The 15531-nt window shown below is 46.9% G+C and overlaps 4 protein-coding genes across 5 annotated transcripts; all 4 read right to left on the bottom strand.

The window, feature by feature from the left end:
- Nucleotides 1-169: 169 nt before the first annotated feature.
- On the bottom strand, nucleotides 170-4086 carry LOC108154188 (flocculation protein FLO11). Its single transcript, XM_017284428.1, has 2 exons — nucleotides 4048-4086; nucleotides 170-2101 (listed from the first exon to the last, which is right to left on the bottom strand). The coding sequence occupies exons 1-2, from the start codon at nucleotides 4084-4086 to the stop codon at nucleotides 170-172; spliced, it is 1971 nt and encodes a 656-aa protein (XP_017139917.1).
- A 1659-nt stretch (nucleotides 4087-5745) lies between these two features.
- LOC108154268 (proline-rich protein HaeIII subfamily 1) lies at nucleotides 5746-6900 on the bottom strand. Its single transcript, XM_017284545.1, has one exon. It carries the CDS (start codon nucleotides 6898-6900, stop codon nucleotides 5746-5748), a length of 1155 nt encoding a protein of 384 aa, XP_017140034.1.
- Nucleotides 6901-7807: 907 nt separating this feature from the next.
- On the bottom strand, nucleotides 7808-8746 carry LOC108161951 (cuticle protein 16.5). 2 transcript variants are annotated; one of them, XM_033393288.1, is made up of 3 exons: nucleotides 8636-8746; nucleotides 8035-8502; nucleotides 7808-8004 (listed from the first exon to the last, which is right to left on the bottom strand). In XM_033393288.1, the coding sequence occupies exons 1-3, from the start codon at nucleotides 8636-8638 to the stop codon at nucleotides 7900-7902; spliced, it is 576 nt and encodes a 191-aa protein (XP_033249179.1). In that variant the 5' UTR covers nucleotides 8639-8746; the 3' UTR covers nucleotides 7808-7899. The 2 variants fall into 2 exon arrangements, with proteins under 2 accessions (XP_033249179.1, XP_017151898.1); XM_017296409.2 differs by having other exon boundaries at nucleotides 7808-8502.
- Nucleotides 8747-10502: 1756 nt separating this feature from the next.
- On the bottom strand, nucleotides 10503-12873 carry LOC108161926 (fibrous sheath CABYR-binding protein). The gene is made up of 2 exons (XM_017296353.2): nucleotides 12869-12873; nucleotides 10503-12760 (listed from the first exon to the last, which is right to left on the bottom strand). Exons 1-2 carry the CDS (start codon nucleotides 12869-12871, stop codon nucleotides 10538-10540), a joined length of 2226 nt encoding a protein of 741 aa, XP_017151842.2. The 5' UTR covers nucleotides 12872-12873; the 3' UTR covers nucleotides 10503-10537.
- Between the last annotated feature and the right edge of the window lie 2658 nt (nucleotides 12874-15531).

The following is a 15531-nucleotide window of genomic DNA, read 5'->3' as shown; positions in this document are numbered from 1 at the left end:
TAAATTCTATATAAAAAACCTAATTGGTGCTAGAAATTGACTAAGTAACAATAAGTTCTGATGAAACGATCAGCGATTAACGTTCGCCTAACGATCCACGATATGTGGGACCGACGATCCACAACTCGATGCGAGTTCGGACATCTGCTGGGGTCCTTTCACAAGCATCTCAATGCTTCTCGTAGACGTAGCCGCCATTGGCAGCGTAGTCGGTGCCGATCTCATTCGTGGCCGTGGAGGTCGTCACCACAGATGCCGTCTGTTGGACGATGGGTGATGGTGCGGATGGAGTGTAGCTGTTGTATGTCGGCACCTGTGGCGTATACTGAACGATTGGCTGGGGCTGGGGCTGGGGCTGGGCCTGAATCTGGATGGGTGCTGGTGCTGGTGCTGGAGGTGCAGGCACAAACGATTGCTGGAACTGAACCGGAGCTGGAGCCGAGTAAGTGGTGGTTTTCTGCTGGATTGGAGCCTGGTAGCTGTAGCCACTGTATTGCTGCTGAGGCTGGGCTGGAGCACTGATGCTAACGGTCTGCTGAACTGGTTCAGGAATCGAGATCGGAGCAGTATAAGTTTGCTGAAAAACGGGAGCAGGAACAGGAGCAGTGTACTGTTGTTCCTGGACCACAGGAGCAGGAGCAGAGTAGGTCTGCTGCACCACAGGTGCAGGAGCAGAGTAGGTCTGCTGCACCACAGGAGCGGGAGCAGAGTAGGTCTGTTGCACCACAGGAGCGGGAGCAGAGTAGGTCTGTTGGACCACCGGAGCGGGTGCGCTGTACGTCTGTTCCTGGATCACAGGAGCAGGCGCAGAGTAGGTCTGCTGAACTACTGGGGCTGGAGCCTCGTATGTTTGTTCCTGGACCACTGGAGCCGGGGCAGAGTAGGTCTGCTGCACCACCGGAGCAGGAGCAGAGTAGGTCTGCTGCACCACCGGAGCAGGAGCAGAATAGGTCTGCTCCTGAACCGCAGGAGCAGAGTACGTCTGTTGGACAACAGGAGCAGGGGCCGCGTATGTCTGTTGAGCCACAGGAGCAGGAGCGGGATATGAATAGGTCTGTTCTTGAACCACTGGCGCGGGAGCCGAGAAGGTCTGCTGAGCTACTGGGGCTGGAGCTTCGTATGTTTGTTCCTGGATCACCGGAGCGGGAGCAGAGTAGGTCTGTTGGACCACCGGAGCTGGAGCGCTGTACGTCTGTTCCTGGACCACAGGAGCAGGAGCAGAGTAGGTCTGCTGAACGACTGGTGCTGGAGCAGAGTAAGTCTGTTGTACAACTGGTGCTGGTGCGGTGTATGTCTGCTCCTGAACCACCGGGGCAGGAGCTGTATAGGTCTGTTGGACAACTGGAGCTGGGGCAGTATAGGTCTGTTGCACAATAGGAGCGGGATATGAATAGGTCTGTTCTTGAACCACAGGTGCGGGAGCCGAGTAGGTTTGTTGAACCACGGGGGCTGGTGCGCTGTACGTCTGTTCCTGAACCACTGGGGCAGGAGCAGTGTAGGTCTGTTGAATCACTGGAGCGGGAGCGGAGTAAGTCTGTTGAACCACCGGAGCGGGAGCAGTGGTTTGCTGCACCGTCGTCTCCACAACTGGCTCGGGAGCGGGCACGAACTGCTGGACAGGTGCCGCTGGGGGCAGATAGGCGTTGTGCACCGTGGTTTGGGTGGCAGCAATCGGCTTAGGTGCCTCATAGATCACTTGGGGAGCTGGGGCAGAGGCCTGCACTTGAACGGGAGCCGGAGCGGGAATCGAGATCTGAGCTGGAGCAGGGGCTGGGATCGAGACTTGAACTGGAGCTGGAGCTGGAGCGGTAGACTGGTATTGTCCGCCAGACTGGATGGAGAAGCTGGCCAATGGGATGGATGCCTGAATGGACTCCACCTGGGGGAATGATTGGGCCTGGGACTGTGCCTGTGCCTGGACCTGATTCTGGTACTGGGGCTGGGGCTGGGCAATCTGCTGGTAGCTCTGGTTGGCCGAGACCTCCTTCTGCGGCAGTGGTGGAAGGTAGTTCCGGTTCGATTTCAGCAGATGACTCACATCCGGACGGGCCTGAACGAGGGCCAGACTGCAGGCAGCCAGAACGATAAAGGCAAAGGGTTTCTAGAGAGAGGAAACCATAGAAAAAATACACCAATGATTAGCACTTGTCACAAGAAAAAAATGCAGATAGGTTGAACACAGATAGGGCTTACCATCTTCACTTAGGGTCACAAAGGCACGAGGTACACCAAACGAACGAGACCGATAAACTGATGCCCATCTCAGAGCACCATCGAGCATTTATAGTTACAAGCGTTTGTCCATATCCGCAGAGGCTTGGTTTCCTCTTAATTGGTTCGGTCCGCTCATGCAGATGGCAGTTGGAAGGTGGAAGATGGTAGACGGTGGATGGTGGATGGTGGAAGGTGGCAGATGACAGTTGGTACCATGGTGTAAGGTCAAGGGGGGAAACGCGGCATGCTAATGCAGACGACCAATAATAAAATCATGCAAAACACATTTCATTTTGGTGCTGATTAATAAATGACCAAAACCCACGACGCTGCCATTCCAACAATGGCACAATGGCCTAGCCCCAACCAAAGAGCGCGGACAACAGAGATACAGATACAGAGCCTAATCCTAAACTTGATAGCACACCGGAGCAAAGCGAAGGCGGAAAACGAGATGCCAAAACTGCTGTGCGACTGTGCAAAAATGGTTTAAATATTTATCAATCGCTTGTTGCATGGACTATCCCGGCACCCGACACCCGACGCTCGATCTGTTCATTTGCTTCTGTATCTGGGTAATTGACACCTTCGATGGATGGATGGATGGGTGCGTAATGAGCTAAGTGCATTGACTTGGACCTGTATTCCCCCATTGCAGATTGACATGCGAGGTGTTGTCTATTAGCTAAGAGTTTCAACGCTTGGGTGTTGGGTTGATTGTAGTATGGTGGCAAAACGACGAGTGGTAGAGGAGTGAAAGATTGCCTTTAAAATAATTGGTGCAAAGATCTAAAAACTATATAGTGTTTCGAATATATGCGAGTATAGGAAAAGATTTGATTGAAATGTAATTAGAAATATACAACTTAGACATTGTTATACGCAGGGTATGACCAAAGAGCAATGATACACGATTTTTAAAGGGTGGCTTTAGGCTTATTACATTTTTGTTGAAAAGCCACAAAAGAGCGTTGGGCTCTACCCATTTGAATATTTATATTATCGTTGGAATGAAAAGGCTATGATGGGCTGAGAATAGGATATGATATGATACGTTAAGAAAAAGTCTAAAACAAGTTAGCAAATGATATCATAGGAGTTGTAACTGACAACAATTGAATAAGAATATTATGATGGTACGATGAGCTATTAACTAGGATACATATATACATTTATGGTGGTACGTAGAGAATTATGTTCCAAAGTTTACACAAGAAGGAGAATAATTCGAAGAAGCCTTAAAGATATACAATTATGTACATTTGTATATTACGAAAAAGACTCCCCTTCTTCATAGTTTATTTACTTTATCTACTACTACTAATTATTTAAGGACTGCAGCTAAAGTTATCCAATGCAGTGACAGAAATATTTCTCTCAACTGGGGACATGTGCGGGCCCAACCTTCGGACATTTGCAACGGCCCATAAGTTACGTACGATTTGGGGGCCTCCGATTGTTTGGTAGATCTAATCATGATCTTCATACCGATGTTTTATGCATGCGTTTCGTAGGCGTGTTTAGGCGATCATAGATAAGTTCGTTATGCGGCGGCTTACAAATGCGATGGCCCCCAGAAGAAGCCAAAGACCAGCCCAAAAATTGAATCATTGTAATGATAATACTGTTTCGGCGATTATGGGAGATATCCGAGGCGGATACTTCTGCGCCTGGCGGCTCAAAACACGCGCCACGCACCTCACACCACACCAGCCGCGAAAATGAAGATATAAATTTAAAAACAAAGCCAAAGCCAAAAGAAAATGTCGAGTTGAGGGCCCCTGCCAACCCCGGGCACAGTTTGGCTTAATTATGACTAATAGCTGTGCGAACAGCCTCCATCACCGTCTTCATATTCATCTGCATCTCCATCTCCCCGTCAGAGTCCCCCATCCATTCGCTGGCGTGGTAACTCTTTCGCGGACAAATTAAAATCAAGCTCCATAAATATTCAAAACTGAGAAAAAAAAAACAAAATTGCAACAATCTTATGAATTGAATTGAATAACTAAACAATGAAACTGAAAAGTAGTAGAAACAGAAACAGATACGATACCCCACCAACATGATTTGCATAAAACAACGAATGGTCAAAAAGGTTAACAGCTGCAAAACGATCCGATCTCTGGAAGCCGAAACCCAAAACCGAAAATTGAGAATCGCTGATGTGAGTGGGAGTGTGGGAGGCCCCTTCCATTTATGAGGGACTGAGGAGACAGCTAAAAAACGACAGAGGGGCTTATTTTGAAGCCAGTTTTTAAACATTTCCCCCCTCTTTGGAAGACTCTTGTAAATCCATAAAATGAAGATCATAAAACTAAGTAAAATCTTGCACAAAAAAAAAATTGGATACACCAAATAAATAAATAATTCAGTGGGAATATCAAGAAAAAGATGAATAGGAATTAATAAAGTCTTTGTTGTACCTAAAACGAATCTTTTGATTACAATTTATACGATCTTTGAATAGGAAACCCCATAAAGGGAATATGAATACATCTTATATATACATACTCGTACGATCGAATTGAAGAGCCCTTTCCATTCTGTAAGTACTATGAAGAGGGTATTTTTGTAGATAGAGAATATAAACCTAAAAAATTAGTGTAAGTATTAAACCATTTGGAGTTTACCTAGTGACAAAATTCTTAGGAAGTTGATTCAGAGATATAGTATTTATCGTTCTCAATCGCATGATAAAACATTTCGTCTAAAAATTATGACCAATATATGCACCTCTGACCGATATATAATCCCTTACAATAATGTATAATATATACATATATCTAAGGTAAAAACGTGCCCAGTGCAACTACATATATTGGGCAATAGATTGACCAATTTTCTCCAATAAAGTATGTTCTCAAATAAAAAATAAAAAGAATTTCCTGGAGGATTGTACATAGTACTCTTCAAAGACTGTTCAAATCTGTTGTGATTTGCTTTATTGTTAACATGTTAACATGTCCTAATAGCTGATCAATTAGCAAAAATATGTAGATTTCGCACTCCGAGCACTCCGGCTATATCTATACATCTTTGAATGAAAGGGTATACTATTAATGGGGTCTTCTCTTTGCTATTTCTTATTCAAAAGTATAGTTTCAAGATCCTACAGTTTGTTATATGCCGAAACAGAGGTGTAAGCACCTTCCACCTACTCTCCTTTTGGCAAGACTTTTATCGCCCTAGAGCCAATAAATTATGTATGCAATTGACGTATGATTTTGTGATACATGGGTATGCATAAAAACATGTTTCCATTCTCATGGGGTGTACGAGTATACAATGTGTATCATCCAAAGCGACACAGTGTCTCTCGTTTATAGATGCCTGTCAACGTCAAAGAGCTCTATTAGCATAAAGACAAACATGTTGTCTGTTTCGCGTTAATGCCCATAAACCAAATAAACAAAGAAACAAACGCAAAAAACAGGTTGTTGCTGTTGATACAAAAAGATTGATAATAATTTATAATGAACTCGTCTCTGGCTCGAGCCGATCCAAATAGGCCTATAAAACCATCGTAACTCACTTGACCCGCTGATAGACGTAGCCGCCATTTGACCCATAGATGGTGTCGCCGCTTTTCGGTGACTCCGTGCTTGCCTGTGATTCTACAGGCTGTGGCTGCGGATATTTCTCCGGTTCGGCGACCTCCTCCTCCATGGGTTTCTCTGGCTCGTCAGCGAATGCCTGCGGTCCTGGTCCCCCAAAGCCGGGTCCGAACTGCTGAAACGGATTAGAGCCTTGTGGCTGTGGTCCACCGAATCCGGGTGGCACATTAAATCCCGCGTAACTTTGTTGGAAGGGCGACTGCGATCCAGGAATGGGCAGGCCTTGGTTGGTCAGATAATCTGGTGGGAATGGGCCGGGGAATGGATTACCCTGTTGAGGGAATGAACCTCCCTGTCCTGGGAATGGACTACCCTGTCCTGGGAATGGACCTCCCTGCCCTGGGAAAGGACCTGCCTGCCCTGGGAATGGACTACCCTGTCCTGGGAATGGACCTACCTGTCCTGGCAATGGACCTCCCTGCTCTGGGAATGGACTACCCTGTCCTGGGAAAGGACCTCCCTGCCCTGGGAATGTACTACCCTGTCCTGGGAATGGACCTCCTTGTCCTGGGAATGGGCCTCCCTGTCCTGGGAATGTACTACCCTGTCCTGGGAATGGACCTCCTTGTCCTGGGAATGGACCTCCTTGACCTGGGAATGGACCAATCTGTCCACCATTAGGGAACGGACCACCCTGTGGAAAGGGTGCCCCTTGTGGTGGCTGCTGTATGGCCGCATTCGGTGGACCGCTTCCAAACGGACTTCCATTAGGATCCACGGATTCCTGGGGTCCACCAAAGCCAAAGTAGGGCGGGTAGATGGGTAGCGGGAAGTTGGGCGGCTGGGCGGGCGGCGGCGGCACATTATTCCCCGTGGGCACCGCATAGCCCGGGGGCAGAGGCAGACCCAAACTCGGATAGAAGCCATTGACGTCATTGGAATGTCCCTCAGGATCGTGTTCGTGTTCTTCATGTTCGCGATGAAGGAGGGGCGTCTCCTGATGATCTATAGACTGCAGTGACTCCTCCTCTTCTGGCGTGGGGGGAATGTAGTCCTTGGGTAGGTGACTCACATCGCTCTTGATTAGCGGCAGCAGGAGTAAAACCAGGAATAGTGGCCACCGGTGCATCTTGGGGGCTCAACTTCGACCTTCAACTTCGGTGGGGACTGTGCGGCCTCGGTCCGCGCACTGCGCTCTCTTATAAGACTTTTTTGGATACCGCCTCGAGGCTTACATAAACTGCTCTTCATCTCCATCGCTGGGCCCGTTCCGGCTTCGTCTACGGCTTCGGTTCATTTCACTTTCCATTTCCATTTCGCGAACGGAAATTGCTTTGCATCACAATAAAGGTTCCATAAATAGTCCCGCAGATCTGGCCTCAGGGGGATAGTGCTGGAATAGACTGTTCCATGCGTTTGAACTATAAAAATTAATTAGGCAGGCAGACTTTACAGACAGAAAATAATAACATGCAGACATCCAATGTCCAAAGCAATTTTGCATAAAGCGGTGGAAAGATGAATAGAGAAAAAATCATTTCTCTGGAGTTGAAAGAAAGCCAAATTTTGGAGGGATTGTATAGCAGAGAATACATTAAGGAATGACATAAGCTCTTTAGGAAACAAGGGGTCTTAAAAAGCCATAATTTGTTTAAGGATATTTATTTGCAATGCAACCTTTCAAAACGCGACAGAGAGTAAAGCCTCATTTCAGAACTCCAGGAGTACAGCTTTGTTTCTGTTGAATTCTTATCCTAAATAAAGCTCGTAAAGACCATATCAACTGTTCCACAAAGCTCGCTTCTGACCCTTTCAAGCTATTGAAAGCCCTAAAGCTTTTATGCTGCGCATCAGATCATAAGCTTTAAATTAGCCCCGAAAAACAACACCATAAAAGCTTGTGTGTTAAAGCTTTAAAGCTTTACACAAAACTTTATATCATCAAAAGCTTTGCTTTAACGAGCCTAAACGCAGTGCAATTCCTAAACCAAAGCCCATCTGAAAGTCGGTTAAAATCATTTTTGCTTTTGTTTTTAGAACATTTTCATTTACTTTGTTAAAGAAAAAAAAAAGAAAAACAAATTCACACAAAGAAGAGTTATTTACAGTGGATCAGTTTTTCAGCTTCTTACTTCCTGTAGACATAGCCGCCGTTGGAGGCGTATTGGGTGCCCACATCCTGGGAGTAGCTCACGGAGGGAGCAGAGTACGACTGCTGCTGGTAGGCCGGAGCAGAGTACGACTGCTGCTGGTAGGCCGGAGCGGAGTAGCTGACGGACGGGGCAGAGTAGCTCACGGAGGGAGCTGGGGCCGAATAGCTAACGGAGGGAGCAGAGTAGCTGACCGATGGAGCAGAATATGTCTGCTGGACAGCTGGGGCCGAGTAGCTCACGGACGGGGCCGAGTAGCTCACGGATGGAGCCGAGTAGGTCCTCTGGACAGCTGGAGCGGAGTAGGTCTGCTGAACGGGGGGCAGATACTCGTTGCTGGGGGCGGCATAGGTCTGCTGCTGGATGGCTGGGGCCGAATACGTCTGCTGGATGGCCGGTGCGGAGTACGTCTGCTGCTGGATGGCTGGGGCCGAGTACGTCTGCTGGATGGCCGGTGCGGAGTAGCTCACCCATGGAGCCGCGTATGAGTTCTGGATAGGTGGCAGGTACTCGTTACTGGGGGCCAGGTGGCTGACATCGGCGGCCGCGCAGGCGAACAGGGCGAACACAATGAGGAGTTTCTGCAAGAAGGAGGGGAGACACACGTTACACAGACACAAATTACACCAAAGCACTTGCAAAAAATATAATACGAGTACAAAATATAGCCAGTGAAAACAAAAGACTATTTGCGGGCTAAGAGCAGGCACTGACCATGTTTGATATGGCTGAGAGTGATTGGCGACGACTGTGCTGGACGAGCTAGAGGCTGAGACTGATGCCGTTCCCTAGAGCGGTCTGGCAATTTATAGTCGAAGCAGAAGAGTCGAAGAAAAGCCCCTGCCCAGAGGTTGCCTTGCAGCAGCCAAAGAAGCGAAGCGGCAGCAGAAGTCGCTACATATACATTTTAGGGCGAAACAGCAACTGTCAGGAACGAGATTAAGGTATTGTGGCAGCAAAAAAAGAGTGAAATATAAATAAAATTTAACATAAAACAAAAAAAAATCACACACGCGTAAACGAGTTTAACTCATTTACAAAATAGTTTTCCACAACGGGTTTCAGCACGGGCAACGGATCATGCATGGGGGGCATGGAGCATCAGGCTTCAGGCAACAGGCAACGGACTCTTATGAACTACTTTGGGACCTACTTTGGTTAGGTCTTCAATCAAGCCGATTAACCGGCTCCACGGGCGGAGGGGACCCCGCCCGCACATGACGAGCTCTGGGTTGAGTTTTTTTTTGGGTTTTTGTTGCCTCGGTTGTGGGTTCCACTAATTAACATTCAATTTAACACTTTATGGATATATGAAACCCCCAACCTTTGGGCCAATGTGCGGTTGACCGCAGAAATGGGCTACGGCGAAGCAGCATGAACCCCAACGGAAAGATCCATGCATATGGCCTTGCCTGACAACCAGCCAGATTGATTGCACCAAAAGAACGAGCCGCGTGGAAGCCGACCTGGGGACCGCTCTCAGCGAGCACTTTCTAAAAACCCATCAAGAAGACGCTCCCATCCGAACCGATGCGATCCGTGGACGGCCTTGAGAATGCCTTAGAGTTACGAGCGGAATGGCGAGCTTTACATAATAATCATGAGCCATGAGCCCGGCTCCAGTCGGGACAGCCATCCAGCCATCCGGGCAGTCGGGCAGATCAACTTTTACTTTGGCCACCAATGCAGATCTCTGTTTTTTTGCCCATGAACTTGAAATGGAACCGGCAAAGGCACTCAAAAACATGTGGCCACGGCTACGAAGGGAAGGGTATGGAGGAGGAGGAGGAGGGAGAATGGGAGGCATGACAGCATGTTGCATGGGCCTGTTGCAGTGCTGGTGCGTGAGAGTTGAGCATGAGCGGTAACTGTAGAATCACGATGATCAGGTTAATGATGAGATCACAGCCACAGGGAAGAGCAGGCAGTGGCAAAGGAAGATGTAGAGGGGAACTGTGTTCTGTGAGAAATGTGATCTCTTAAAAGATCAGATTTCGAAGCAAAGATCATGAAAGGGATCCTGTTTAGCGAGCACGAACTAATGATTGAGTAACTGGTGTTATGTGGTCAGGAAATGGAAACGTATTTAACAAGTGCGAGAATTGTTAACAGGAATTAGGGATTGTTTTACAGTGGCATTTTAAACAGATGAATCATTTTTAAACGTTTTTCAAGTAAATTGAAATTCGACACCACCTAGAGATTCGTCCGATATTTTACTCATATCAACGCGAGCGAATAACGCGATTCGGCGAGTGAGCGAAACGAGTGTGCAGTGGACTTGACCCCTAGTACATAACAAAGATGGATTATTGGAGTCCCTTTACTTTTCTCCAAGAATGGTACCAAAATCAGTTACCAGATCAGATTTGGTGATCTGTAGGCAATGATCGGTTCTTATTGATATTTTTAATGGAATTTTCAACGAGTAAGTAGGATTTAGCTGTTAAGGATCTGTTACATCTAGGTATGTATATATTACCATTGATCCATTAGATCCAACCTTGAAAATTACAGGAACAGTAGCTAACCCATCAAAAGTACAAGAAAATAATCGATTCGGTTGATGATGAGATTATTTATTATTATTTTTTTTGGAACTCTTAAAGACTAAACTTAGTAGACATAGCCGCCGTTGGTTGCATACTGAGTGTCTTGACCAGTCGAGGAGGAAGCAGAGGAGTATGCGGAGGAGGAGGACGCAACGGATGAGTAGGTGCCTGCCTGCAGGTGAGTGGGCGTGACGGTGTTGCCACCAATGGCCACGGGCACATGGGTCTCGACATTGAACTCCTCGATGCCGTTCGACACGGGCTCCTGGTACAATTGGGCAGGCTTGGGCTCTCCCTGGCCATAACCGTTTACGGAATCCCCATGGAATGGAGTCGCAAGCTGATTGCTGATCACAGCCTGACCCTGGGCATTGGCATACACGACGGACTCACGGAGTGGAGCCACAAGCTGTTTGCTAAAGATAGCTTGACCCTGGACGTAGGCGGGAATCACATCAGCTGGCCGATAGCTGCCGGCATTCGAGGCAGCCACTGAGGATCCAACTCTGGTGGCGACGGCAGCAGGTGCCTGCACCGCGGTTGCCAGAGTCTGGGTGTAGCTGTACTGGACAGCAGGAGCAGCCTGGACAGCAGCCACTGTCTGGACCCCAGCAGAGGTCTTCAGCTGCTCAGGAGTGTACTCAGCGGGCTGGTAGGAGCTCTCGTCACTTCCGGGAGCAACTTCAGCAGCCGCTGGAGCCACCAGGGCAACCTTCAGGTGGGCGGGAGTATATTCAGCGGGCTGGTAGGAGCTCGAGTCTTCACCAGGAATGATGGTCGCCTGCTGCGGTTCCTGGACATATTTGTAGTGAGCCTCACGATCTGCCTCTGGGATGAATTGCTCGGGGGTGTAGGTGTCGGCTCCGATGCTGGGGATTGCCTGAGCAACAGAGGACTCCACCTGGACTGAAGCAACCTTCAAGTGAGCAGGAGTGTATTCAGCGGGCTGGTAGGAGCTCTCATCACTTCCGGGAACCACTTCAGCAGCACTAGAAGATTCCAACTGAGCGGGAGTGTATTCAGCGGGCTGGTAGGAGCTCTCCTCACTTCCGGGAGCCACTTCAGCAGCACTAGAAGATTCCACCTGGGCGGAGGCTACTTTGAGATGAGCGGGAGTGTATTCAGCGGGCTGGTAGGAGCTCGAGTCTCCACCAGGAATGATGGTCGCCTGCTGCTGTTCCTGGATATATTTGTAGTGAGCCTCGCGATCTGCCTCTGGGATGAATTGCTCGGGGGTGTAGGTGTCGGCTCCGATGCTGGGGATTGCCTGAGCAACAGAGGACTCCACCTGGACTGAAGCAACCTTCAAGTGAGCAGGAGTGTATTCAGCGGGCTGGTAGGAGCTCTCATCACTTCCGGGAACCACTTCAGCAGCACTAGAAGATTCCAACTGAGCGGGAGTGTATTCAGCGGGCTGGTAGGAGCTCGAATCTCCACCAGGGATCACCTCATCAGTGGAAGATTCCACCTGGGCGGAGGCTACTTTGAGATGAGCGGGAGTATATTCAGCGGGCTGGTAGGAGCTCGAATCTCCACCAGGAATGATGGTCTCCTGCTGCTGTTCCTGGACATACTTGTAGTGAGCCTCACGATCTGCCTCTGGGATGAATTGCTCGGGGGTGTAGGTGTCGGCTCCGATGCTGGGGATTGCCTGAGCAACAGAGGACTCCACCTGGACTGAAGCAACCTTCAAGTGAGCAGGAGTGTATTCAGCGGGCTGGTAGGAGCTCTCCTCACTTCCGGGAGCCACTTCAGCAGCACTAGAAGATTCCCACTGAGCGGAGGCTACTTTCAGATGAGCGGGAGTGTATTCAGCGGGCTGGTAGGAGCTCTCCTCACTTCCGGGAACCACTTCAGCAGCACTAGAAGATTCCAACTGAGCGGAGGCTACTTTCAGATGAGCGGGAGTATATTCAGCGGGCTGGTAGGAGCTCGAATCTCCACCAGGGATCACCTCATCAGCGAAAGATTCTACCTGAGTGGAGGCAACCTTGAGGTGAGCCGAAGTATATTCCGCCGACTGGTAGGAGCTTGAATCTCCACCAGGAATCACCGCAGAACCGGACGATTGAGTCTCAATGGAGGCCACCTTTAGATGGGCAGGGATCAGCTCTTCAGGCTGATAGCTGCTCGAATCGCCTCCCGGCACCACCGATGCGGAGTAAGATGAGGAGGAGGAGGATGAGGTCAGTCCATAGGCGCCATCTGCTGAGAGACCGAGCTTGAGGTGGCTGACATCAGCCGCCACGAGGGTCACGAAAGCCAGAGCAATGACGTATGAGATTTGCTGAAAGAAAGTGAGAGGAATATAGGAGCTAGAGCTAGAATTGGAATTGGAGTCGGAGCTGAGGGTAACAAAAGATCCGAGGTGGTTCCCCCTAGAACCGAAACTTACCATGTTTGGTCTGAATCTGGTAGTGTCGAGAGGGGCGTTTCAGGTTTTTATACCCCACAAAAAAGATTAGGGCCTATGCTAATTGGAGTTTTGTTTTGGTTTCCTTTCCGTACGATTCCTACATCATTTCTGTCTGTCTTCCCATATTTTGTTTTGTCGGTTGATTTTTATTAAATTTTTGGTGAATTTGCATAGCTAACATAACAAAAGATGAGATGTGATCTTATCGTCCCCTTGCGTTTGTTCGATCCAGTCGAATCCCACCTCAACTTGATTAGAACCTCGCCATCCGCGTTTGGCCTTTCCATCAATTAAACATCGGTCCGTCCGCCTCTCCCTCTGCCTCTCCGTCTTAGTCTATAGATAGTAGCTCTCTAATAAGTCGCTAAATGGAGTCACTGATTAGCGCCTGGCAAGTTCAGCCGGGTGTCATAATCGGCTTGCATTGGCAACGGCAGCCAGTTCCACGCACTCGCCCCACTCGTCTGTCAATGTGTGTCCGCTAATTGGGCTCCAAGAAATCAATCGATGGATACTTAAACGCACATTGATGTTGGTTATTTGGCGATGCTCAATCAAAATGCGGATTCCACTCGTATTTCTTTCATTTTTTTATCTTTTAATTATGCATTCAATTGTACGGAATGAACTTGTTTGATACCCATTCTGAAGATATTCAAGTTGATATTTTGAGGGATGTACTCTTAAAAGATATATAGTAGAGAGTGTCTCATAGCGAAAGGATCGTTATAACTAGACCATTACCCTAACATATATCTCCGCCCGTTTTGCATACTCCCCCAACGAGTACGAGCAATAACCCCCTACTAGATCTGATGATCAGCTTTCATCATTAATCATTTATTACGGGGTATTTTCATAGCTGTTTTAATTTCCAATATTCTTGGCTAGATATCGGTCTAACATAATTAACGATCGTTGAACTGGGTGGCGGCAACGTTGAAAACTTGTTTTATGCCCAAATTCAGATTTAAGTTTTTTATTGATTTGTTTTGGTCTTCAGATTCAATCATTAAAATTTGGTTATATTTGTATTATATGTATATAGAAATTTGTATACAAAATTGTTGGAATTATTAACCCATTGGTTAATAATGGGTACCAATGGGTATTTAAATACCCATTACAATTAATAAACTTGTAGAATTTTAGCCACGAACTGGTAAAAGCTATCGCAATAGCTTTTTCTTTTGAGTAAATAGGAAAAATGTATTCATACGGTGATTTTTCAAACAGCATAATTTTTCGGGGTTTCACTTGTAAAAATAAAGGTTTTTCAGTGGTCCGAAGATTGAAAATCTCGCAATATGATTTCATTGAGTTTCATATTTTTTGATATGAACTAAATTCGTTAGAATTCTTTTCCGAAAGAACAGCTTAAGCAAAATGAAATAACGAGATGAATATCAAAGTCCCCTATTATTTATCGAACTGGGAATTTCCTTAAATATTCTATTGATATGCTTCTTTTTGTGTTTATATTTTGATCAGTGTTCCATCGATTCCCGCCTCTTACCATGACGTCAAGCTCTACTATTACCTCATAAATATGCAATTCGAAGTGTATTTTTAGTCCCCAATCAACATTCGCATGCAAATCCATGGTTCTAGCAACAGTGTTTGAGAGGGGACAGTGTCTGATCGCAGAGAGATTTCGGTCTGTCTGAATCACTGTGAGTGGCAGAGGTTCTTCATTGGGATAACCAGAACTGGTTTCTGGCTTCAGAGTGAACTTTTGGGCCTGCCTGCAAAAACTAAGAGTGCTAATGTGTTCGTGTCTCAGGCCTTAATTATATTATGAAAATTTATGCTTTGGGTTGTGTAATTAAAAAAAAAAGAACACAATCAAATAGAATTCAGGCACATCCAGTTTCGTCTTATGTGAGAAATATACGGAATTTATTGGTTTTATGTAAAATAAATTTAAGAGTCTGTCCGCCAAGAAATCAGGTTGGACCACAAAAGATTTATAATTTTGGTTCGATCAGCAATATATATATATTTTTGGTTTAACACACCCTGTTATTGTCAAACAATAGATCAAGTTTATACATGCTTAAATTGATTATATGTACATTCGTCAGACAAACTTGTTGTTAATTTAATAAAGGTGCGGACTTCGGCTTCTTCAATTCTTCAATTCTATCACTTATATTTGCTTTCTGTGCGGTTTCAAAAAGAGACTCCCGAATGAGTTGGAAATAGTACATCTCTTTTGAGATATTTACTATTTTCTTTATGGCATCCCTTCAATCGAGCTTTGCATATGTGATAAATGATTAAGATACATATGAATCTGTAAATGCATCTGAGAATGGATACTTTGGATAAAATTGTATGATCTGTGACGGTCACGGTGAACGTGGGTGTTCTCCATTGAGAGCTCTTAGTGTGGAGAGACGGACGTGGCAGAGACGGACCCCCATCTGTCTCTTTGTTGTCTGTTTGGCAGGGCCAAATGTTTGCTTGAGGTCGCTTCAGATGGGCCTCGGCAGCGAGCATAAAACAATTGCGGAACAAGCGACAAACGCGACAAATTGTTTGGGCCAACAACAGCAGCTCCAGGCACAACTCCTCCTCTAGATACTCGTACAGCTTCATCCATGTGCAAAATTAGTTGTAGAGGCTGGGCCTTTGTCTGG

The sequence above is a fragment of the Drosophila miranda genome, chromosome XL (genome assembly GCF_003369915.1).
Source record: "Drosophila miranda strain MSH22 chromosome XL, D.miranda_PacBio2.1, whole genome shotgun sequence".
In the NCBI taxonomy this organism is placed as follows: domain Eukaryota; kingdom Metazoa; phylum Arthropoda; class Insecta; order Diptera; family Drosophilidae; genus Drosophila; species Drosophila miranda.
The sequence above is the reverse complement of the archived record's forward strand: the minus strand, read 5'-3'. Positions and strand labels throughout refer to the sequence as shown.

Coding starts and splice junctions, on each gene's coding strand:
- LOC108154188 (XM_017284428.1), bottom strand. CDS start 4,086: ATGGAGATGCAGATGAATATGAAGACGGTGATGGAGGCT. Junction 2,102..4,047: donor TGAAGACGGTGATGGAGGCT/GTTCGCACAGCT, acceptor TCCTCTCTCTAG/AAACCCTTTGCCTTTATCGT.
- LOC108154268 (XM_017284545.1), bottom strand. CDS start 6,900: ATGCACCGGTGGCCACTATTCCTGGTTTTACTCCTGCTGCCGCTAATC.